Consider the following 25,645-nt stretch of genomic DNA (forward strand, 5'->3'; position numbering starts at 1 on the left):
GGTGAACCACATACCTTTCCTCCTACTGCAGGACAGGTCTCATTCTGCACAGACATCCATTCAGGAAGTTTTCGCTGCTGTGGAGTTCTTTCCAACTTTTTTTCATCCATCTTTAATAGGCTCTAGTTGCAAAATTCAAAAAACAATTACTCTGTGAATAAATATAGTGCAATCTTTGAAAGAAAACTCAGAGAGAGGCCTGTGGATATGACTGAAGAACCAAACATGCACATTTAAAGTTATGGCATTTGGCCCACATGTAGACTCTAAGAGCTGGAACTGCAAAACAAAAGGAAACATATAATACGCTGGATCTAATAATTATATATTTAGTAGTATTTCTTCTTTTTAAAATAAGTGAGCCAATTTAATTGAGTTCTAAGGTTCTAGTAGTTTCAAAATCCTATTATTCTATGACTTTGATCCTTTCAAAGAATCATCTTTATCTCATGACTAACGACAATCCTTGGGTGTGTAAATTCTTACAGATTTTGACATCTTTTTCTTATCATCTGTCCTAAGATCTAAGTAAACTCCGCAAACTGTTGGACTTGTTCACAAGTCTACTTGAAAAATGAATTTTTAGACAGAACAGCTTTCTTATATTAAGAGGTTTTTTTTAATTAAGCTCTTGGCCTAGTAAGTGAACAAATTTCCCTAAGAATAAGAGTTTCACAGAGGATATTTTTAAAAATCTGTTACTAGCTGTGAGGGCTCTTCTCAATGCAAACCACATGTAAAGAATGGATATAGAAAACACAATGAATAGGAGAACCATGACAAACTCTTTTTGTTAATGGCAAATGGATCCATACACTGGTGTGACCTAACACACTACACTGAAGTAGCTTTAAGTTCTTAATAAATCTTTCCAACTCCAGCCTTAGTTCCTATTATCTCAAATTTCTAGTAAAGGGGCAGCAGTTTTAAATATATACCTGAAGATTCTTATGATGAAATATGTTAATATGAAATAATCACAGCAACTATTTATGATTTAGGGATAACCTGTTATCCCTATTGGATACTTAGCAATATAAACCCTGAAGAAATTACACAGTATCAGCAGGTATCCATTTTAATTGCTCATTTTCTCAAGCATGAACCCCCAAAACTGAGAACACTGATAATTTATAAAGGAAACTTTCAAAAGATTACTGTAGCAAAATTTTCTATATAGAACCAACTCCACCACTCTTACACATTGGGAAGGAAAGGGTTAAGAACAGGTTGGTAATTCACTCAACCTACTGGGGGGAGGGAGGGGAAATGAAAGACCTCAGCCCTGGATCCCAGTAATACACTAATGACCTCAAACCAGAAGGTAGCCTTGTAAACCTATCAATGATACTTACTAGCAGAAAAATACCAAAGAGGGGCGCCTGGGGGGATCAGTCGTTAAGCGTCAGCCTTTGGCTCAGGTCATGGGTCCTGGGATCCAGCCCCGGGCTCCCTGCTCAGCGGGTAGTTGCTTCTCCCTCTCCTATACCTCCTGCCTGTGTTCCGGCTCTCGCTGTCTCTCTGTCAAATAAATAAATAAAATCTCAAAAAAAAAAAGAAAAATACCAGAGTACCTATCTAGAAAATGCTGTTCGCAAGATATAGCTCAATTATCTTGACTGCTCATCACAAATGAGCCTGGAATTATGGATTTATTAATTTATGGCTGAAAAATGGGGAGTAGTCAAGTAAGCTGTGTAATTAAGAGAATATAAAACAGAGGAGTTCCAAAACCAACACAACTTCCTTTGTGCAATTTTTTTTTTTTTTGCACACATTGCTCAAAACTATTCTGTTAATCCAAAACCATAACATGTCCTATTGCAAAAGAAAAGGACATTTTTGGAATCTGTGTCTGACAGTCTGGGGATCCTCCAAAAAAAGAATATGCCATCTGCACTTGGTGCTTGCTTGTATTCTTTGAATCATTAACAAAGTTTGGCTTTGGGTAAGATCTATGATTCACTGAAATCAGAATGGACAACTCAAGTTTGGCTGTTACATTTATATTATATTAGTAAGATAAAATATGTAAAACATGTGTTTATATTTTATTTTATAAAACGTTTTACAAATGTTAGTAGTTATTAATACATTTATATGTGTCACAAACTCAAAACTCTTAACGAGAGTTAAAAATTGACCCCAAAGTGTACTTTTATATATATTTTGTTCTTAATCTTAAAATACTATTTTTATGAAGTCGGAAAACAAGTTTTTGCTATACACAGAGTAGACAATTTGCAAAACTGCCAGAAAATTGTGGTTTCTGCAAATAATAGACAACTCTATAAAAACGACTATAAAATCTTGGAATTTTGTAAGTAATTCATTCACACTGCCAAAACAGAAATAAACTTCAGTAACTCTTCCCTGAAGCCACCTATAACACTAAAATAATTTTAATTTGAAATGGCTAGTTTTCAGATGTAAAATTTCTTTTTTTCACACAAAATTCTGTCTAGATGCTTCTAGGCAAAGAATTTAAAAGTAAACTTGTTTACAGACCTAACATCTTTGTCAAATTTACTTAGATCTCAGGACAGATAAAAAGCACACAGCAAATTAAGGTTGTAGAATAATTTGCAACAAGGAAATTCTTCAAGATACCTGAGGATTTTAATCGTTGATCAGATAAAGGTTATTCTCGGAAGGGATCTGAGTCATTGAATAATAGAATTTTTTATTTATATATTTAGCTGTTATGTTGTTGAGTATAAACAACTTTGACAAGTCTTTTTCTAAAATCAAGTCTTTTATCATCTCATAACACTTCATCTTGTACCATTAAAAGATCTTAAATTCCTCTTTGAAATAAATACAGATGGTCCCTGACTAACAATGGTTTGGCTTGGGATTTTTCAACATTACAATAGTGCAAAAGCAATACACATTCACTAGAAACCATACTTGAGATTTTGAACTCGGATCTTTTCTTGTGCTAGTCATGTGTGTACGACCTTCTCTGGTGACACGGGCAGCTCCGGGTCAGCCACACAGTCACAAGAATAAACAACCAATACGCTGACAACCATCCTGTAACCATGCAACCATTCTGGTTTTCACTTTCAGTATAATCAATAAATTGCATGAGATATGCAATACTTTATTATAAAATAGTCTTTCTGTCAGATGATTTTAGCCAACTGTAGACTAATCTAAGTGTTCTGAGCACGTTTATGGTCAGCTAGGCTAAGCTATGATGTTCGGGAGGTTAGATGTATGAAATACATTTTCAGCTTCCGGTGGTCTATCCGGGAAGTCCTAAGTCAAATAAGATCTGTAATATACTTTGATTTGCTTCGGTTTGGACTTTCCTGGAATCATCCTGCCTGTCTATTTACCATTATCTGCTACTTTTCAATCTTGGTGACTTTTTTAAAGGCTGCCCCTAAACAATATACACCTGCGATTTTTATTATTTTTTTATTTTTCTATTTTTTTGTTTTGAATAGTCCCATTGAACATGTCTTTCAATAGGGTAATTCATCTCATTTGCATTTAGTGTAAGAACATGGGTTTTCTCTTTCATCTTACTTTGATTAGTATTTATCTTACTTTCTTCAGTTCTTACTTTTTTCATTTTTCCTGATTGGCTGAAATTACCATTCATACTCTTTTTCCATTATCAATGACAAAACGTCAATTTTTTTCCATCCTACTATTACCATACTATCTCAGGAAAATACTGTAACAATATCCCTTCCCCACCATGACCCTACACTTGCACTGTCCTGTTTTTACTTCCGCACCCTTCTAATGACTGCTCTTTGTTGATGTGGTTTTGGTTACAGCCTGTTAGTTTTCTTAGTATTGCTCTTCTTTTTCAACAATCCTTACTATTTTTTAAACATTTTTATTATAAATTTCATCATCTGTTATATGTAAATATATTGTTTACTATGGTTTCCTCTTCCCTTTGTCTTACCCCTCTTGAATTTTTGTTCTGACTCGATTGTTTAGAGAACTCTTTAAATTATTTTCATCAGGTAGAATATGAAGGTAATAAACTCTGATTCCCTGTATATGTGAAAATGTATTTCTTCAAACAGATAGAATGATGTGTTGGCTGAGTATAACAGTCCCTCAGTAGTCTGTAGATATTCTTACTGTCTTCTACCTTTTGATGCTGCAAGTAAGAAATCCATTATTTCTCTGATGCTTTTTCTATTGTAAGTCATCTCTTTCCCATCTGGGAGCTTGAAAGACTTTCAAGGATTTTTGTATTTTAAGGAGCCTAAGCATAAACTATTCTCCTTGGGATCAGTGAGTCCTTAGAAGTCTTTTTCTTAAGATCAGAAAAATTTCCCCTCAATATGGGTTGAATTGTATCCCTCCTCAAAAAAAAAAAGTGTTGGGAGTTCTAACCTCAGTACTTCAGCATGTGGCTCTTTATTTGGAAAAAGTCATTACAGAAGTAATCAAATTTAAACAAGGTTATTACAGTGGTCTCTAATCCAAACTGAGTGGTGTCCTTACAAAAAGGGGACAGACATGCACTGAGAGAAGATGATGTGAATAAACACATGGAGAAAGAGCCATCCATCTACAAGCCACAAAGAGAAGGTCTTGAACAGATCCTTCCCCCACCACCCTCCAAAGGAAACAACTCACCAACAACTTGATTTAGGACTTCTGGCCTCCAAAACTATGAGACAATAAATTTCTGTTAATCATGGAGTTTGCAGCACTTAACTATGGCACCTGCAGCAAACTAATATACCCCTATTTCTAGTTTGGTTATTATTTAGTTATTAACTGCCACTATCTCTTCCCTTTTTTCCTTCTACATTTATTCACATGCTGGTGAATTTCTTCCTGCCTGGATTTCTTCTCCTAGACTCATTTTTTCCTTCCTGACTACCATCTCTTTAATTTTGTTCTTTGTATTTTAAGATACTTTTTTTTTTTTTCTTAAAGATTTTGTTTATTTATTTGACAGAGAGAGATACACAGCGAGAGAGAGAACACAAGCAGGGGGAGTGGGAGAGGGAGAAGCAGGCTTCCCGCAGAGCAGGGAGCCCGACGCGGGGCTCGATCCCAGGACTCTGGGATCATGACCTGAGCCGAAGGCAGACGCTTAACGACTGAGCCACCCAGGCGCCACCTTAAGATACTTTTTACACTTGACTTCTAAGATGCTAATTTCACTCCCAATGGTGATAGTCCTTTTCAGTTTGCCTACTGAATTTTTATAATGTTAAGATCTTGATTGTTAGGTGCAGAAAGTTTCTTTATTGCTCTAGTTTAGTCCCTATTATTTCTTTCTTTTATAAAAGTTATAATCTAGTTTAAATATCTGTTTCAATAAAAGTCTCCTATTCTGGGTGTTCTGCGGTCTTCTTTCCACTGATGCTGGCTTCCTTAGTTGGACTGTTACTTTCCTTTGCCTGTAAAACTGTTTACCATCAGCAGTCATCTGCTCTTAGGGTCCCTCAGGAAGCTGCGAACAGGACAGAGATTCTAAGTCTTCCACTGAAGTATTAGGAGGCAATTTCTCTATTCACAGGTCTCCCAAATTGTAATCTCAAGACCCAGACCACCAGAACACTGAGCTCATCAGTACAACTCCTCTAGAAGCACTCTAAGACAGGAAAGATCAAGTAGGCGTCCTAGGACCAGCTGTTCAGTTCATTCAACAAGTATCTATTTTGTTTTCAGCCATATTTGTTCTACCACAGTAATTCCACTGAGTATTTTATTGAGGGAATTATGTTTCAATTCCTTTGTTACCCTGCAATTTTCCTTTTCAACCACTTTCAATTCTTTTATTTTTTTTTTCTTTTTCGAATTTTTATTTAAATTCTAGATAGTTAACATATAGTGTAATATTGGTTTCAGGGGTAGAATTTAGTGATTCATCACTTATATATAACACCCAGCGCTCATCATAACAAGTGCCCTCCTTAATACCTATCACCCATTAGCCCATCCTCCACCCACCTCCCTCCATCCATCCTCTTCGGTTCTTTTATTAACACATTTCCTGCTGAATCCACTGATAATACTTATAAAGACTTTTAGGTTTTTTTGTTTAGAAATTATTTTTTTAAAGATTTTATTTATTTATTTATTTATTTGACAGAGAGAGACAGTGCAAGTAGGGGGAGTAGCAGAGGAAGAGGGAGAAGCAGGCTCCCCGCTGAGCAAGGAGCCCGACATGGGGCTCAATCCCAGGATCCGGAGATCATGACCTGAGCCGAAGGCAGACACTTAACTGACTGAGCCACCCAGGTGCCCCTAGAAATTATTTTTTATCAAGGGTCAACTATTCAGCTAAACAAGCTTGATAGCTGTTGATTTCTCTCAATTACATGATGATTCTCGATGCCCACTTCATTTACAAATGAAGGTCTATACCAGGAGTCTACAACATTTTCAACTTGACGGCACATTCAGAAAATGAAAATATTTTTATAGCATACTAGGAAGGCGATCTGGGAGTGTGTATATGACATTTTGTAAAAATTGCATTATACCTTCATGTAAAATTAAATTTTTTATACAAGAAACTAAGTTGTTTAGATGAACATAACTTGAATATTAGGCTTTCTGTGTTTTTTTTTTTTTAAGATTTTATTTATTTATTTGACAGAGAGAGACACAGCAAGAGAGGGAACACAAGCAGGGGGAGTTGGGAGAGGGAGAAGCAGGCTCCCCCGCTGAGCAGGGAGCCCGATGTGGGGCTCGATTCCAGGACCCTGGGATCATGACCTGAGCCGAAGGCTGACGCTTAATGACTGAGCCACCCAGGCGCCCCTAGGCTTTCTGTTTAAAATGGCTACATACAACTCCTGATTAAAACCTTTTAACATTTTCTTAATATTCTATATAGCAACCATCACAGAGAAGCTTTATTAGCACAAGTGGTAGCAAATGGCAAGAGGCTCTGCTCTAAAAGGCTGAAAACTCCTTTTTCACTATTAACCAGCATTCCAACAACTCGACCTCTTTAAATTGTACTTCAAGAATGCTAAAGTTCTTTAAATCTAACAGCTTCTCCTTTTCTTCTACTGAAAACTATGTAAATTCCTTCTGATGATATAAACAAGTTTTGAATATAAATGAATTTTTTATATCAAGTATTTCAATATAGTGTGCTAAAGCTCTGTCACAGGCATACGCTGAATTTGCTCTACAAGTATTATTAATTCATCCTTAGGACTCAAATGATACCAATTAAATGTCACTTCTAAAACTATTTTAACTTCACTCTCCCAAAGCTGAATTATCACTCTGAATCCACAAACTTTGTCAGTACATGTTAATATATTTTCCACATAATCATTGCACTTTTAAGTTAATTCAGGTGCTCAAAACGTCAGTTAAGAATACTATTTATTGAAGCCGATAACTATACTTCAACAAATCTGCAAAGTAAAAACCATTCACATGGAATAATTTGAAATTTTCTTTTAGCTTATAAATCTTCTTTTAGACTGTCAATATACTTAATTATTGAAATAGCTAGCCACATTTATTCACCTAAAGCTGAAAAGAAGGTACTATAGTAGCTTAGACTTCATTAGGTTCACCATTTTTATGACTTCATTTAATGTGGAACTCAGAACTACAGGCAAATTTTAATATATAGGAGCTTCTCTGTGAATAAGACAACTTATTACTTAGAATATCAGGGTTGGTTTTTTTTTATATTGAACTAATTCATTTATATTGAACTAAATGTACAGCCTAAACCTTCCTGTTATTACCAGTCCCAGACTTTCACTGTTTCCGTAAAATTTTGTATGTTTGAAGATATTCCCTTTGAATACTTCAGTTTTAAAACTTCTTTGCCAAGCAAATAATGTCCTCTCAAGCATTCTTCCTCAAGGATTCTATATAGCTTTCTAACTGAAGCCCGTTACTAACAGTTATGGATTCATATCTGCAATGAACACCTTTTTCATTAAATAATCTTCTGAATTAGTACTGTCTTCTATGTCTTTGACAAATCTTAAACACATCTTCTAACAGAATAATTGAGAATGGCAATTTTTCCATTTCTTTTGCCTTACTGATCCCTAACACAGCGCTCCACACAGGCAGGAAAAAAGAGCACATTTGGCAAACTAGCAAAGTATCTAGGCTTTACTAATTGTGCAATCCTGTAACCAGCTTCTTGAGCTCAATCTGATAATCACAACCTCTTAAAAGAATTTTGTTCTCCGGGCGCCTGGGTGGCTCAGTTAAGTGTCTACCTTCAGCTCAGGTCATGGTCCCAGGGTTCTGGGATCGAGCCCTGAGTAGGGCTCCCTGCTCAGTGGGGAGTCTGCTTCTCCTCTGCCCCTCCCCACCGAGCTCATGCTCTCTCTCTCTTAAATTAATAAATAAAATCTTTAAAAAAAAAAAAAAGAATTTTGTTATATTGTGCTCAAATATTATTTCAAAAATTCAAACTTTTTTTAGTAAAATAGCCGTTTTATGAGAAGGTACCAGAGTATTTTGTTTGACACCCCTATTTCATTTGATTTAGCCTGTAAAGAATTATGGAAACACCATATAATTCTGAGATCATTTTTTTACTTTAGAGACTAATTATTGATGAAATATTTAGTGTTACATTTAACTCACAAATCAGGTGACTTTACAGCTTTAATCAATAAATTAGGCATTACAGTGGGAAAGCAAATACCTGCAGAAATTAAATTTATTTGAATATAAAATACTTAAAAAATAAAGTACTTGAAATACTACAAATCCTTCATTCCTTGGGAAACGTTTCTTGTCAATTTTTTAGTTTGTCTAAATTCTTATGTTTTTTTTTAACAAATCTTATCCCAAAAAACTTCTTTAATGAAAAAGACTAAACAAAAACAGTGTACTGAAATATTTTCAGTTAGTTTAATAATTTAAATTTTTTAAGCAAAATACACTTATAATCAAAAATATTTTTAAATGAGCTTCTGAAGTTACAGAGGTCTATATTTCCCTTATTAAATCAATGGAATTGTATTATGTTCAATTATTGATTATTTTTAGATATAAGCACTAGTATAAATTCTAAAAACAAACATATTATGAAATTCTATCATAATCAGGGTTTGACAAATTGTCACATCAAAAAGGCCATAATAAATAAATAATTAAAAATTAAATAACAAGAAAATTAACAAAATTCATTGTTTTCTGTTAGAAAATACTGATAAGAATTAGCTAACAATCACGCTCTTTTCTGTTAGCAGTAAAATAATTACAAAAATTAAGACAAAAATGAAAGAATTTTGGGGCACCGGGGTGGCTCAGTCAGTTAAGCATCCAACTCTTAATCTCAGCTCAGGTCTTGATCTCCAAGTTGTGAGTGTAAGCCCTGTGTGGAGCCTACTTAAAAAAAAGAAAGAAAGAAAGTTTATATACACAAACACATATAACTTTCCCAATTATTAAATAATATACACATACAAAATTAAAATATTAATTAGGAATTTAACAGGAAAGTCAGGAGGAAGTGCTACATAATACAGCCAGAGAACAACCCTGTCTGACCATGTTTACCATGCACAGCCATCCATGTTACTGTACTGTACGAAGTTTCTGTGATTGGTCCTGCGTAACAGACCACCCAGACCTGCACAGAGGCAGGAGGTTAAAGAATGTCGTGTGTGAGACGTGCTGCTGAGTGATCTCGGGAGTCTGGCTAGTGGACATTAGCTAGCCTCCAGGTCAGAACTGGCCCTTCTGGTCTAGACACCAAGAGCTATAAATTTTGCCTTGCATCCCCTCTGGCTCCAGCCTGGGCTGGCCCTCCAGAATAGAATCCAAGAGGAGAGGCAAGCACATATGGCCCAGGCTCCTTGAAGATGTAAAGACATGATAACACAGAAATGCTGCTCGCTCCAAACCACACAGAGGCAAACAAATGTTTAACTTCACACCTGGTCATTTGCCCTATAAATACCACCCTTATGGGGATGGTCAGTTGGAAGTCTCACCTGAGGGGAAGACGCTGTACCCAGGCCTGGCTGGAACCCCAGTCTGGCTGTCCCCAAAGGATTCCCCAGTTAATGAGGTTAGATGTTGTAAGTACCCAATCAGATGTAACTCTTTTTTTTTTTTTTTGACTATTATAAAAGTTTATTTAACAAAAAAGTTCAATATGAAAATGCACACGACCTGATTTTTATATTGTAGTAAAACAGGTACTATGGAGGGGACATGTGGAAGCAGTTGATTTCTTCTGATGAACACACCCATTGTTTATACTCGCTCCAAGGCTTCTAATATGATGATACTATTTCCTCATATTACCACCATTCCAATACTGTTCTGTTGCCCACTAGTTGCCATCTCCACACATTCATCTATCACAAGATTCACAAACGGATCAATCCCCTGCAATATTCCTTGGACATGTCTGCCACCATTTAATTTCAATAATTTCTTGTCCATAAATTTTTTCAATTCAGGAGGGTGAGCTTTGCTCACGGTGTCTACTCAGTGAGCTCAAAGATGCCTCCAAATGGAATTCGTGGCGTCCCTCACCGATGTAACTCTATCTTATTCTCCTTTACTGCTTACTATTGCCTTCATCTATGCGTAGATTTCCCTTTTCTTCTATTTCCACTAGGTTTTTTACTTTATAATATCAATAAAGTGTTTTTCCCCTTTGAAACTGAGAGTATGGCTGCTGTGAATCGTTTCTTTAGAACAGTTACTTAACTCAAGTAGTTTACAAAAGGATCACCATATAGAATAATGTTCAAATATAATTTCACCTATTATAAATCTTTAAATGTTTCATAAAATGCTTTTATATATTTAAAAACTATAAAAAATATGCAGCCATCAAAATCTTACCTTATAACCCATATCACTATGCTACAGCACAAATTGGAAGCCACTAACTTTGTTCCAGCTAACTCTTGCCAGTATGGACCCAGTGTTACCAGATCTCCCAGTTTTTCCAAAGATGAAGAAATTGCACCATGCAATCTTCCATTTAAGAGCAATATTCAAGACCCCTCTACAGGCCAAAATTTGGCCTGCGGGCCTTCCAATTTACTACTTCTGCTGTAGACAGATCGGTACCAAGCAGCGGGTATGGATATCCATAGTAATTTTTAAAGTCAATACCCATTTACAAATCATTCTTTGAGTGAAATACTTGGGTACGTTTTTGTAGGAACTCTATGGAGTGAGTGATGGCAAAAAACTAGGAATGTGCTAACAAATGGCATTTCCTTTACAGAAGCATACAGAGGACACACAGTGGTTGGCTGGAACATCTACTTAATTAGAGCAGTAGCAAGTGAATTACCCCAGGAATGGAGCACATCCCCTTTTACCCCCATTTCTGAGTCTACTGTGTCAACTCACACTAGACTGGAGCATTACTCCACTTTTCTCTATGGCTTCAATAATAATGATAGGAGCATGCACACAAGAAATCTACTTTCCCAAGCTGCCGAATTGTGAGTATAAACTATGAAGCCAGAGTGGGACATGGACCCAGTTCCTCCAATCCATCTACTATCAGTATCAACTATATGCTTTACCAGTCAACTTATTTAAGAGCTGGTTTGATGGTCTGGTGTGAAAATTATTATGTTTAACCAGAGCTGAGGCTAAATGAAAGCCATCTTTTTCATGAAGGCAGGCCAAGTAAGTATTTTCCTGCACTACCAACATTTCCCTCAAAATAATTCTCTAGTTTTACACATAGTTTCATTTTTAAAAGAATTAATCTCACCCAAAAAACCAGCATTCCTCAGAAAGATTTATATACAAGGATAGTCATTCTTGTTATATATGATAGTATTTAAGATATATAATGTAATATACAATATTTATAATGATAAAGGGTTGAAAACAGACATGTCTGACAACGGTAAAATAGTTAAATAATAAATTATGTCATATCCATAAAACAGAGCACTATGCAACCATTAAAAACATAATTTATCAAGTGAAAAAGCAAGTTAGACTCTAATTTTACCCAATAAATATGTATGTATTTGCATATGTATATATATACATATTCTACATAGAGGGACATATGTATACATGCACACACACATATATATACACCTATATATATATATATATAGGCATACATATACACATATATACATATTTGATATTTTTAAAGGTCTGGAGCAATGTATACCAAAATATTAGTGGTTATCCCACAACTGAAGACGGTTTTTTATTTTCTTCTTTATACTTTTCTATATGTTCCAAATTTTCTATAAGAACATGTGTTACTTTTAGCAATCGGGGGGAAAGTATGCCCAGAAAAGGGGAAAGGTTGTTTGTCTGTTTGTTTTTAATGAACAACCAAGGCTACATTTTTTAATACTCTAGAACAAGAGTTAGCAAACTTTTTCTATAAAGAGCCAAACAGTAAATGTTCTAGGCCTCATGGCAGATTGTCTCTGTTGCAACTACCAAGTCAGACATTGTGGCTCAAATATCATAAATAATACTTAAATAAGCATGGCTATGTTCCAGTAAGACTTTATAGACAATGAAATCTAGATTTATACAAATTTCATAAAATTTTTCTTCTGATTTTTTCTTAGCCACTTAAAAATGTAAAAACCATTTAGCTCATAGTACAAAAACAAGCAGCAAGTCAAATGTGACCCACCACAAGTTTGCCAACTCCTGCTACAGAACATAGACAAAATGGTCTAAGACTGGAAAATGTCCAATGCTACTGGCATTAACAACTACAGCAATTTTTTTAATCACCATAATACAGTGATAAAATACCTAATAAGAATACAACTTCTTACTAAAACCTTTTGATATATTACTTGCAAAATAGACTTCATGATACCTAAATGAGTAGGCTTACTATACAGGGTTAGTAATATTAGCCCATTAAATGTTAAGAGATTATCTCCTAAAATTAGGAATTAGGTTTTGAAAAAAATTCATCTTAAATGATTTTATTTGACATCAATTAGATAGTAGGAAAGCCGTCTACTGCAGGCACGTTTAGTGCCTTTTAGTTCATGGCAATAGAAATACACCCATAAGATTCAAGATTTAAGTTAGAACAAATACAGGAAAATTAAGACCAACTGTATCCCATATTAAACTAAGAAGGGATAGCTCTTTAATTACCTAGCTTTTAAATCATACTCTACTTCGCTCTGTCAGAGTAGAAATTCATCTCAAGAGTACATTTTTCTACTTGAAATGGTATCATCTTCTAGAGAATGGACAAACTAACTCCTGTTTCATAGAAAGCTGGGTTTCAGTGGGTTAGCTCAGAGATGTCTTTGCTCCTAAAACCTTCAACTAATGCTGTGGTGCCTGGGTGGCTCAGTCGGTTAAACCTCAGACTGTTGGTTTCAGCTCAGGTAAGGATCTCACGGTTCCTGGGATGGAGCCCTGAGTCAGGCTCACCACTAGACAGAGTCTGCTTGATATTCTCTCCTTCGGCTCCTCTATCCCTTTCCTCACACGTGTTCTCTCTCTCAAATAAATAATCTTAAAAAAAACCTTTAACTAAGGTAAGGAAATTAATACCTACTGTTACCATGGTAACTGATTTGCCTAATTGCTTGAGGGCTAAACTGAATAAAGCATCCCAACCTTCTTAAAAAGCATTAAAAAAAAAAAAAACCACTGGTGAGTTAAATGACACCTAAAGATAACCACTTCAGGGCCAGGAAAAAATTGTTAGTAAGTAGTGCAATGCTTAACTGTTAGGCAATTATCTTGTTTAATGTGAACAAATTTTCACCTACTACTTAAAATGGTTCACCTCTATTTTGTTCAAAATATGTAAAGGCTAATCTGATCAAATACACCATTTTATAAATTCTGATTATTTAATCAAAAATCAAGAATGTTTACAATGACTCTGAAATTTGGTAACAAATGTCATAAAAGAGTAGATAAGCTATAATTTTAATTTCTCATCTTGGGTATTTATGCAAATTCTACAAATATCCATTGAGTTACACACTATTTCTCTGAGAAAGAAAACTATCACCATCACTGTATAACAAAGGAAAGTATATCAAAAAGGAAAACTAATAACAAAGACTAGCTAATTTTGCAAAAGTTAGCCAACTACTCTAGTATTAAAAATTATACTATGAAGAGGCAGGGAAGTAGAATGGAAAGAAACCTGGACTTAGAGTCAGAAAACCTAGGTTCCCACGTTGCTTTGTGTCAAGAAAAATTATCCAAAAGTTAAAAGACAAAGAGAAGGCAGTATGTCCTTTCGATGTCCTATAGACACACAATCCTACCCAAAGATTACTTCGTGAGAGAATATACCTTTATATAACTTGTTATTTACTACTGATAAAAGCTGAGACTCTATGAAGTTACTTGTTAACTTGTAAATTTCTGTCTAGCAAAGATACAACTGAATTCTGTCCAGTAGAAGAGATAATCTCAAAGGCTATGGGTTTTTTTTTTTTCTTTTGTGACAATTTATTTACTTGAATAAAAGTAAATGACATTTAAATGACATTTAAAAATAAGCATGTGAATGTTCTAAAAACAGGAATAATGTTTTGTGGGGTTTTTTTGGTAGTTTTTAATTTTATTATGTTATGTTAGTCACCATACAATACATCATTAGTTTTTGATGTAGTGATCCACGATCCATTGCTTTCGTATAACACCCAGTGCTCCATGCAGTACGTGCCCTCCTTAATACCCATCACCGGGCTAACCAATCCCCCCTCCCCCCTCCCCTCTAAAACCCTGTTTGTTCCTCAGGTCCATAGTCTCTCATGGTTCATCTCTCCCTCCAGTTCCCCCCGCCCATTTTTCCCTTCCTTCTCCTAATGTCCTCCATGTTATTCCTTATGTTCCACAAATAAGTGAAACCATATGAGAATTGACTTTCTCTGCTTGACTTATTTCACTTAGCATAATCTCCTCCAGTCCCATCCATGTTGATGTAAAAGTTGGGTATTCATCTTTTCTGATGGCTGAGTAATATTCCATTGTATATATGGACCACATCTTCTTTATCCATTCATCTGTGGAAGGGCATCTTGGCTCTTTCCACAGTTTGGCTATTGCGGACATTGCTGCTATGAACATTGGGGTGCATATGGCCCTTCTTTTCCCTACATCTGTGTCTTTGGGGTAAATACCCAGGAGTGCAATTGCTGGGTCATAGGGTAGCTCTATTTTTAAATTTTTGAGGCACCTCCACACTGTTTTCCAAAGTGGCTGTACCAACTTGCATGCCCACCAACAGTGTAAGAGGGTTCCCCTTTCTCCACAACCTCTCCAAATTTGTTGTTTCTTTCCCTGTCCATTTTTGCCATTCTAACTGGTATAAGGTGGTATCTCAGTGTGGTTTTGATTTGGATTTCCCTGATGACTAATGATGACGAACATTTTTTCATGTGTCTGTTAGCCATTTGTATGTCTTCTTCAGAGAAGTGTCTGTTCATCTCTTCTGCCCACTTTTTGACTTGATTATTTGTTTTTTGGGTGTTGAGTTTGAGAAGTTCTTTATAGATTTTGGATACCAGCCCTTTATCTGTAGTGTCATTTGCAAATATCTTCTCCCATTCTGTGGGTTGCCTCTTTGTTTTGTTGACTGTTTCCTTTGCTGTGCAGAAGCTTTTTATCTTGATCAAGTCCCAAAAGTTCATTTTTGCTTTTGTTTCACTAGCTTTTGGAGATGTATCTTGAAAGAAGTTGCTGTGGCCGATGTCAAAGAGGTTACTACCTATATTCTCCTCTAGGATTTTGATGGATTCCTGTCTCACATTGAGGTCTTTCATCCACTTTGAGTTTATCTTTGTGAGTGGTGTTAGAGAATGGTCGAGTTTCATTCTTCTGCATGTGGCTGTCCAATTTTCCCAGCACCATTTATTGAAGAGACTGTCTTTTCTCCATTGCATGTTTTTTCCTGCTTTGTCAAAGATTATTTGACCATAGAGTTGAGGGTCCATATCTGGGTTCTCTATTCTGTTCCATTGGTCTGTATGTCTGTTTTTGTGCCAGTACCATGCTGTCTTGGTGATCACTGCTTTGTAATATAGCTTGAAATCGGGCAACGTGATGCCCCCAGCTTTGTTTTTCTTTTTCAACATCTCCTTGGCGATTCGGGGTCTTTTCTGATTCCATACAAATTTTAGGATTGTTTGCTCCAGCACTTTGAAAAATGTCATTGGAATTTTGATCCGGATGGCATTGAAGGTATAGATTGCTCTGGGTAGCATAGATATTTTAACAATGTTTATTCTTCCGATCCATGAGCATGGAATATTTTTCCATCTTTTTGTGCCTTCTTCAATTTCTTTCAGGAGTGTTTTGCAGTTCCTAGAGTATAGATCCTTTACCTCTTTGGTTAGGTTTATTCCGAGGTATCGTATGGTTTTTGGTGCTATTGTAAATGGAATCGTTTCTTTAATTTCTCTTTCTACAGTTGCGCTGTTAGTGTATAAGAAAGCAACTGATTTCTGTGCATTGATTTTGTATCCTGCCACGTTACTGAATTGCTGGATGAGTTCTAGTAATTTGGGGGTGGAGTCTTTTGGGTTTTCCACATAAAGTATCATGTCATCTGCGAAAAGAGAGAGTTTGACTTCTTCTTTGCCAATTTGAATACCTTTTATTTCTTTTTGTTGTCTGATTGCTGTTGCTAGGACTTCTAGTACTATGTTGAACAACAGTGGTGAGAGTGGGCACCCTTGACGTGTTCCTGATCTTAAGGGAAAGGCTCTCAGCTTTTCCCCATTGAGGATGATATTCGCTGTGGGTTTTTCATAGATGGATTTTATGAGCTTGAGGAATGTTCCCTCTATCCCCATACTCTGGAGAGTTTTAATCAGGAAAGGATGTTGTATTTTGTCAAATGCTTTTTCTGCATCAATTGAGAGGACCATATGGTTCTTCTCCCTCCTCTTATTAATGTGTTCTATCACATCGATTGATTTGCGAATGTTGATCCACCCTTGCATCCCAGGGATAAATCCCACTTGGTCGTGGTGGATGATCCTTTTAATGTATTGTTGGATCCTATTAGCTAGGATTTTGTTGAGGATTTTGGAATCCATATTCGTCAGGGATATCGGTCTGAAATTCTCCTTTTTGAGGGGGTCTTTGCCTGGTTTGGGGATTAAGGTAATGCTGGCCTCATAGAATGAGTTTGGAAGTTTTCCTTCTGTTTCTATTTTTTGAAACAGCTTCACTGGAATAGGTATTATTTCTTCTTTGAATGTTTGGTAGAATTCCCCAGGGAATCCATCAGGCCCTGGACTCTTGTTTTTTGGGAGGTTTTTGATCACTGCTTCGATCTCGTTACTGGTTATTGGCCTATTCAGGTTGTCAATTTCTTCCTGTTTCAGTCTTGGCAGCTTATAGGTTTCCAGGAAGGCATCCATTTCATCCAGATTGCTCAGTTTATTGGCATATGGTTGTTGATAATAATTTCTAATAATTGTTTCTATTTCCTTGGTGTTCGTCGTGATCTCTCCCCTTTCATTCATAATTTTATTAATTTGGGTCCTTTCCCTCTTCTTTTGGATAAGTCTGGCCAGTGGTTTATCAATCTTATTAATTCTTTCAAAGAACCAACTTCTAGTTTCATTGATCTGATCTACTGTGTTTCTGGTTTCTAATTCATTGATTTCTGCTCTAATTTTAATTATTTCTCTTCTAATGCGTGGCTTAGGCGTCGTTTGTTGCTTTTTCTCTAGTTCTTTAAGGTGTAGAGTTAGTTGGTGAATTCAGGATTTTTCTATTTTTTTGAGTGAGGCTTGGATGGCTATGTATTTCCCCCATAGGACCGCCTTTGCAGTATCCCATAGGTTTTGGACTGATGTGTTTTCGTTCCCATTGATTTCCATGAATTGTTTAAGTTCTTTGATTTCTTGGTTAACCCAAACATTCTTGAGCAGAGTGGTCTTTAGCTTCCAAGTGTTTGAATTTCTGCCAAATTTTTTCTTCTGATTGAGTTCCAGTTTTAGAGCATTGTGGTCTGAGAATATGCAGGGAATAATCTCAATCTTTTGGTATCGGTTGAGACCTGATTTGTGACCCAGTATATGGTCTATTCTGGAGAAAGTTCCATGTGCGCTCGAGAAGAATGGGTATTCTGTTGGTTTAGGGTGGAATGTTCTGTAAATATCTATGACGTCCATCTGGTCCAATGTATCATTCAAAGCTCTTGTTTCCTTGTTGATTTTCTGCTTAGATGATCTGTCCATTGCTGAGACTGGAGTATTGAGGTCTCCTACAATTAACGTATTGTTATCAATATGACTCTTTATTTTGGTTAACAGTTGGCTTATGTATATGGCTGCTCCCATGTTGGGGGCGTAGATATTTACAATTGTTAGATCTTCTTGTTGGATAGACCCTTTAAGAATGATATAGTGTCCTTCTGTGTCTCTTATTACAGACTTTAGTTTAAAATCTAATTTGTCTGATATAAGAATTCCTACCCCAGCTTTCTTTTGAGGTCTGCTGGCATGGAAGATAGATCTCCATCCCTTCACTTTCAGTCTGGATGTATCTTTAGGTTCAAAATGAGTCTCTTGTAGACAGCATATGGATGGGTCCTGTCTTTTTATCCAATCTGCAACCCTGTGCCATTTTATGGGAGCGTTTAGGCCATCCACGTTGAGAGTGATTATTGAAAGATATGAATTAATTGTCATCATGTTGCCTGTGAAGACATTGTCTTTATAGATTGTCCCTGTAAATTTCTGTTGTAGATCACTCTTGGGGTCGTTCCTCCTTTTATAGAACCCCCCCTTAATATTTCTTGCAGGGCCGGCTTAGTGGTCACATATTCTTTCAACTTCTGCCAGTCGTGGAAGCTCTGCATCTCTCCATCCATTCTAAATGAAAGCCTTGCCAGATAAAGTATTCTTGGCTGCATGTTCTTCTCATTTAGTACCCTGAATATGTCTTGCCAGGCCTTTCTGGCTTGCCAGGTCTCTGTGATTAGGTCTGACGTTATTCTGATGTTCCTCCCTCTGTACGTAAGGAATCTCTTCCCCCTAACTGCCCTTAAGATGGTTTCCTTGGTTCTAAGATTTGCAAGTTTTACTATTACATGCCGGGGTGTTGGCCTATTTTCCTTGATCTTAGGAGGGGTCCTCTCTGCCTCTAGGACTCGAATGTTTGTTTCATTCCCCAGATTAGGGAAGTTCTCAGCTACGATTTGCTCAAATACATCTTCTAGCCCTCTCTCTCTCTCCACTCCCTCCGGGATTCCAATTATTCTGACATTGGAACACCTCATGGTGTCACTTATTTCTCTGATTCTATTTTCATGGATTCTGAGTTGTTTTTCCCTGGCCTCCTCTTTTCCCTTTTTATCTATTATACTGTCTTCCAGATCGCCTATTCTCTCTTCTGTCTCAGTTACCCTAGCTGTTAGATTATCTAGATTGTATTGGATCTCATTGATAGCATTTTTAAGTTCTGCCAATTCACCTTTTATTTCTGCCCTTAGAGACTCTATGTTGCCATTAATTGATTTCTCCATTCTAGCCATTGTCTTCACAATTGCTAGCCTGAATTCCATCTTTGACATCTTGGTTATATCTGCATCCATTTGTAAATCTGCAGCATAAGTCATCATCTCTGAGTCTTTTCTATTTTGGGGGCTCCTCCTCCTAGTCATTCTGTTGATGGGCATTTGAGGGAATGTATAGAGTCCAAATTATTGACCAGAACCCAAGCAAGATGCACCTGTTTTCTTGGGACCTTAGGGTTGCTGGCCTCGTTTTCCCAGCCTGTCTTCTGCGGGAGGGGCCTGCCACGCTGTTACTCAGGCAACCCTGTTTGGGCAGAGTTGCCCTGCGTCCCTGTGGCGGGGGATGGGCTCAGTGGGAATCAGTCTTTGGGGCTTTTGTTCTCTGGCGCCTTTCCCTGGCGGCTTTCCGTGTCTCTTCCGCGAGTCAGAGCAGAAGAGACCGTTTCCAACCCTCTGCCTCAGAGCAGAGAGACCTCAGTCTGTTCTTCAGTGAGCTCTCCAGGCCACACTGTCTCCGTTTCTGTCCGTGCTGCTATAAACTGCAGCGTCCTGGGTTGTGCGCCCCTCCGCAGCGCTCCCAGACCTGCCTCCAGGTAGGGGCAGCTCTCTGCCCTTTGTGCTGCTAAAACCGCCAGCCGCTCCCAGTTCACGAGCGTGCGCGACTCCACCACTTGGGGTTCCATCCCAGGGACTGCAGTTCGCGTGCGCGCGATTCCGCCGCTCCCCGCTCGGTTGTTTCACCCTGGGGGTTGCAGTTCACCGGTGCGACCTCGGCGCACCAGGTTTCCGTCTCGGAGGCTGCAGTTCACGTGCGCGCGACCGTCGCTCCGGTTTCTGTCCAGGGGGCTGCGGTTCGCGTGCGCGCGACCCCGCCGCACTGGTTTTCCACCCCGGGGGCTGCCCTAAAGTTCTTTCCCGAAGCTACCGGTCTGCGAGTCTGTGCCCCGTCCGCAGCGCGCAAGGCTGTCACTCACCCACGGTGTAGGATCCCCACGGCCAGGCACCCTCCCGCTGCCGTTTATCCTCGGATATCTGCCCACAGAATCACGGCTCTCCGCTTCATACCTCAAAACCAACCGCCTGCGATATTCTGTTTGTAGAGATCCAGATCTTCTTACATCTCAGGCTGGTTTCGTGGGTGCTCAGAGTGGTCTGGTAGATATCCAGCTCAATTCCGGGGACCAGTTGAAATAGGGTCACCTACTCCTCCGCCATCTTTCCCCTCTCTCCAAGGCTATGGTTTTTATTGCTCTGTAGGGAAAGCTTTGTATCTAACCTAGCAATTTGATTCCAAAATTCTTTCTCCAATATGTGTATGTAATGGTCAGTTTTATGTGTCAACTTAACTAGGCTAAGGGGTTACCCGCCCAGAGCTAGTTAAACACTATTTCTAGTTGTGTCTGAGAGGGTGTTTCCAGAGGAAATTAGCATTTGAATTGGTAAACTTTGTAAAGAAGACTGCCCTCACCAATAAGGGTGGGCACCATGCAATCTGTTGAGTCTCAAAAAAACAAAAAGGCAGAGGGCGGGCAAATTGGCTCTCCCTTTGAGCTGAGACATCCATCTTCTCGTGGCCTCCCACATCAGCACTCCTCAGTTCTTGGACCTTCAGACTAGGAGGGGAGCTTGACCACTGGCTCCTCTGGTTCTTAGGCCTTCAAGGTCTGAACTGGAATTACATCACTGGTTTTCCTGGACCTCCAGCATGGAACAGCAAATTGTGGAACTTCGGCCTCCAAAACTGCATGAGCCAATCCCTCAAAATAAATCTCTTTCTATATATCTATATATACCCTACTGGTTCCGTTTTTCTGGAGAACCCTAATACACTATATAAACTTTGAACCAATTTTATCTCCTGCTGGTTCCCTCATTAGTGAACTGAATAAATGTGACATATGTTCATTCTATATTTGTATGAGAATCAGTCTTTAATATTTTGGAAAATTATACTTTGACACTTTGCTACCTAGTATCCATGTGACCTTGTACAAGTCACTTTACTTTTCTATTTTCATTTCCTCATCTGAAAATGGGATTAAATTCCTATTATATTACTTGCCTTATTATATTACACTATTTTTTATTTTATTTTATTTTATTTAAGATTTTATTTATTTATCTGACAGAAAGAGAGAGAGAGCATGAGCAGGGGGGAGGAGCAGAGGGATAGAGAGAAGCAGATTCCCCGCTGAGCAGAGGTCCCGATGCGGGGCTTGATCCCAGGACCCCAGGATCATGACCCCAGGTGAAGGCAAACGCTTAACTGACTGAGCCACCCAGGCGCCCCTATATTACATTATTACTAAATATTATATTACTTGCCTTACTGCATTAATATAAACAGTGATAAACAGGATGTCACATCTTTTTGTCTACAGTTATACATAAGTTGGTATACTGATAGTGTTAGCTAGGATGCAACAGAAAGTTACTCAAATCAGAGGTCTGAAAGCTATCAGCAGAAGGGAGAAGGGGAAGGGACAAAAGCAGGGAAGGAATGTGTTTTGTTTTACAGAACCAGCAGTTTGACCAAGAAGATACCCAGCCAGATTGTTTCAGCTAATAGCCCCTTGCTAGGTGTTTCACCTGATAACTTCTTATGTGAGTTAGTTTGAGCCCTCTTGGACTGGTTGAGGACTTGAGCAGAAGCCCCAAGTTGTTCTGAAGTTATCCTTAACTCATTATAATATGAAGATCTTCTTTTATGGGAGGGGTTTCTTCCATTTTTTGAACATACGATGTACGTGCTAGCATGCTGACATGCTACACATAAACAGTTGAACCGAAGTGCCTAGGTAACAGAATATGTGTAAGTTCCTTAATGTATATAAAAGCTCCCTGCCTCCACCCCCAAATACACTGAATAAAGGCTTCCTATACCAACCCCACAGGGAGACAGTGCTTTGAGCTATCTCCCTGTCTCTCACTGTAAGAGGTAATAAAAAGTTCTTTGCTTTCAACACTTGTGTTGTGTTCAATTTTTTTAAGATTTATTTATTTATTTTAGAGAGAGAGAGAGAGCATGAGTAGGGGGAGGTGGAGGAGCAGAGGGAAAGGGAGATAGATAATCCTCCAGTAGACTCCCTGCTGAGCACATAGCCTGATACAGGGCTCAATTCCAAGACCCTGAGATCATGCATGACCTGGGCTGAAACCAAGAGTCGGACGCTGAACTGACCAAACCACCCAAGCACTGTGTTCAATTTAATGCACCCCAAGCAGCGAACCCCTTGAGTTCAGTTACAATAGAAATTATGATAGATCTTTTACTGCTATTATATCTCATTCCCTTTAGTGTACTGAGAGGAATCAAGAAGAGATACCAAATTCATATCAACTAGACAAAGTATATAAATTTATCAAAAATTAATTACACACTGAAATGCTTCATCAGTAGAATCTTCTTTTAAATGATAAATTCAAATAGAAAATGGATTCATTTATCCAAGAAGACTTCATTCTTACCCATCAGACCTGACTGACCCAAGGAATACTGAATTTCAACATGAATCCACCTTTTTTTTCTTTGTAACTATACTGTACAAACTATATTTAGGAGGTTTCCAATTACAATCTAAATTACTATTACAGTAATAGTCATATACTCATCTAACTTTCTTATATGTAGAAAATAGTAAGAATGAATTAAAAAAGAAAGTGTCAATGACTTATAAGTTATAAAATGGGATTAATAAGTGTTTTCAAATAACCTAATACAGCTTATAAAACCAAAGCAGCTTAAATGCTTCAGCAATTCAATTTGGTTATCAATGCCCTAATTTTGGTTAGATTCTGTGGGTTTCACCTGTACAGTTACGTTCTTTTTACTGAGATGCAGCTTCTAGTCAAAAAGTCTTTCAAATTTAATCAACAATGCAATGAACTTTAAAAATTCTGGGTTTGCATAAAACTTCTAAAAGAAAATAGGCAGTTAACATCAGTCTTAGCAATATTTTTGGAATCTGACTTCTCAGGCAAGGGCAACAAAAGCAGAAAACAAAACAAAACAAAAAACAATTGGGACTACATCAAACAAAAAGCTTTCGCACAGTAAAGAAAACCACCAACGAAACAAAAAGGCAACCTACTGAACAGAACAAGATATTTGCAAATGATATATCCAATAAAAGATTAATATTCAAAATATGTAAAGAAATCATACAACTCAACACCAAAAAAACAATCTGATTAAAAAATGGGCAGAGGATCTGAATAAACATTTTTCCAAAGAAGACACACAAAATGAAAAGATGCTCAACATCACTAATCATCAGGGAAATGCAAATCAAAACCAAAGTGAGATATCACCTTACATATGTCAGAATGGCTAGTATCAAAAAGATAAGAAATAACAAGTTAGCAAGGATATAGAGAAAAGGGAACCTTTGTGCACTGTTGGTGGGAATGTAAATTGGTGTAGCCACTATGGAAAACAGTTCAGAGGTTCCTCAAAAAATTAAAAATAGGGGCGCCTGGGTGGCTCAGTCGGTAAGCGTCTGCCTTTGGCTCAGGTCATGATCCCAGAGTCCTGGGATCGAGCCCCGCACTGGGCTTCCTGCTCAGCAGGAAGCCTGCTTCTCCCACTCCCCCTGCTTGTGTTCCCTCTCTCGCTATGTCTCTCTCTCTCAAATAAATAAATAAAATCTTAAAAAAAAAATTAAAAATAGGTATACCAAATGTTCCAGTAATTTCACTGCTGGGTATTTACCCAAAGAAAATGAAAACAGTAATTCAAAAGGATGTACTCCCATGTTTACTGCAGCATTATATAAAATAGCCAAGATAGGGAAGGAACCTAAATGTCCACCAACAGGTGAATGGATAAAGAAGATATGGTATACAATTGAATACTATTCAGCCATAAAAAAAAGAATGAAATCTTGCCATTTGCAACAACACGGATGGTCCTGGAGGATATTATGCTAAGTGAAATGTCAGAGAAAGACATATCCCATATGATTTCCCTTATATGTGAAATCTGAGAAACAAAACAAATGAACAAACACACAAACAAAACCAAAACAAGACTCATAAATACAAAAAACAAAATGGTGGTTGCCAAAAGGGCGGGGGGTTCAGGAACAGCCAAAATGGATAATGGGGATTAAGAGGTACAAACTTGCAGTTATAAAATAAATTAAGTCACGAGGATGAAAAGTACAGCATAGGGAATATAGTTAATAACACTATAACAACTTTGTATGGCGACAGATGGTAACTACACTTATCATAGTGAACATTTCATAATGTATATACAGTTGACCCTTGAACACCATGGGGGTTATAGGCACCAATCCACCACACAGTCAAAAATCCACAAATTTTTGACTCCCCCAAAACTTAACTACTAATAGACGACTATTGATGGGAAGCCTTACTGATTTTATAAATAATTAATATGTATTTTATATGTTATACATATAAAGTAAGCTAGAAAAAAGAAAATTTTATTAAGAAAATCATAAGGAAAAGAAAATGCATTTACAGTACTGTGATTGAAAAAAATTCATGCACAAGTGGACGCATTCAATTCAAACCCATATTGTTCAACGGTCAATTGTAAATGTCAAATCACTATGTTGTACACCTGAAACTAATAAGTCAACTGTACTTCAATTTTAAAAATTCTGGGTTTGATTTCTTTTAATTTATTATATATTTTCTGAAAATGTAACCTCACCCTTTAAGTTTATCTCTACTTACCAATATACAATCAACTAGGTTTTTTTACTAGCAACTAGTTTATACACACACACACACACACACACACACACATATACCCAAACTATAATTTATTGTAGAAGATATAATTTATAAGGTATTCTTCTGTATTGTTTTTGAGAATTCTTTCTACTTTTCAGTGTATTAATAGGAATAGGATGGGGTAGAGGAAAACAAAGAAAAACCAAAGAATCCATGACAAAGCCCTCATTAAATCTCTAAAGAGGCTTTCAAGACTTTCATTAATCTACTGCTAGATTTCTGGTAATCTTAATTTCCACTTCCTCCCAAATAACCCAGGCAAGCAAATTAGAAAAGCTAAATAAAACTACCTATAGCCTTTGGTTCGGCTATAGTAAGTCACTGAAATTTGAAAAGTAATAGGATGATTTTTTTTTTTTGAGAGACCTATTTCTTTATTATAGATACCCACCAAATGTTCATAACTGCCAAGTATTATATATGATTGATATTAATAAAGTATAAATAAAAATTTGT

At 37.3% G+C, this 25,645-nt stretch overlaps 1 protein-coding gene and 1 pseudogene across 7 annotated transcripts in view; both read right to left on the reverse strand.

Annotated features, from left to right (window-relative positions):
* WRN (WRN RecQ like helicase) overlaps window positions 1-25,645 on the reverse strand; it is a 155,426-nt gene that overhangs the window by 119,108 nt on the left and 10,673 nt on the right. For 5 of the 7 annotated variants that reach the window (XM_032413453.1, XM_032413455.1, XM_032413451.1 and 2 more), the window contains exon 2: window positions 15-122. In XM_032413453.1, coding sequence (XP_032269344.1) covers window positions 15-110 — 96 coding nt within the window. In that variant the 5' untranslated portion in view covers window positions 111-122. Of the gene's footprint in view, window positions 1-14; window positions 123-1,355; window positions 1,387-25,645 lie in introns of those variants that run through there. The other 2 variants (XM_032413452.1, XM_032413456.1) reach the window with 2 other exon arrangements.
* On the reverse strand, window positions 10,062-10,731 carry LOC116637856 (annotated as a pseudogene).

The sequence above is a fragment of the Phoca vitulina genome, unplaced genomic scaffold, assembly GCF_004348235.1.
Source record: "Phoca vitulina isolate PV1807 unplaced genomic scaffold, GSC_HSeal_1.0 scaffold15, whole genome shotgun sequence".
Classification (NCBI taxonomy): Eukaryota; Metazoa; Chordata; class Mammalia; order Carnivora; family Phocidae; genus Phoca; species Phoca vitulina.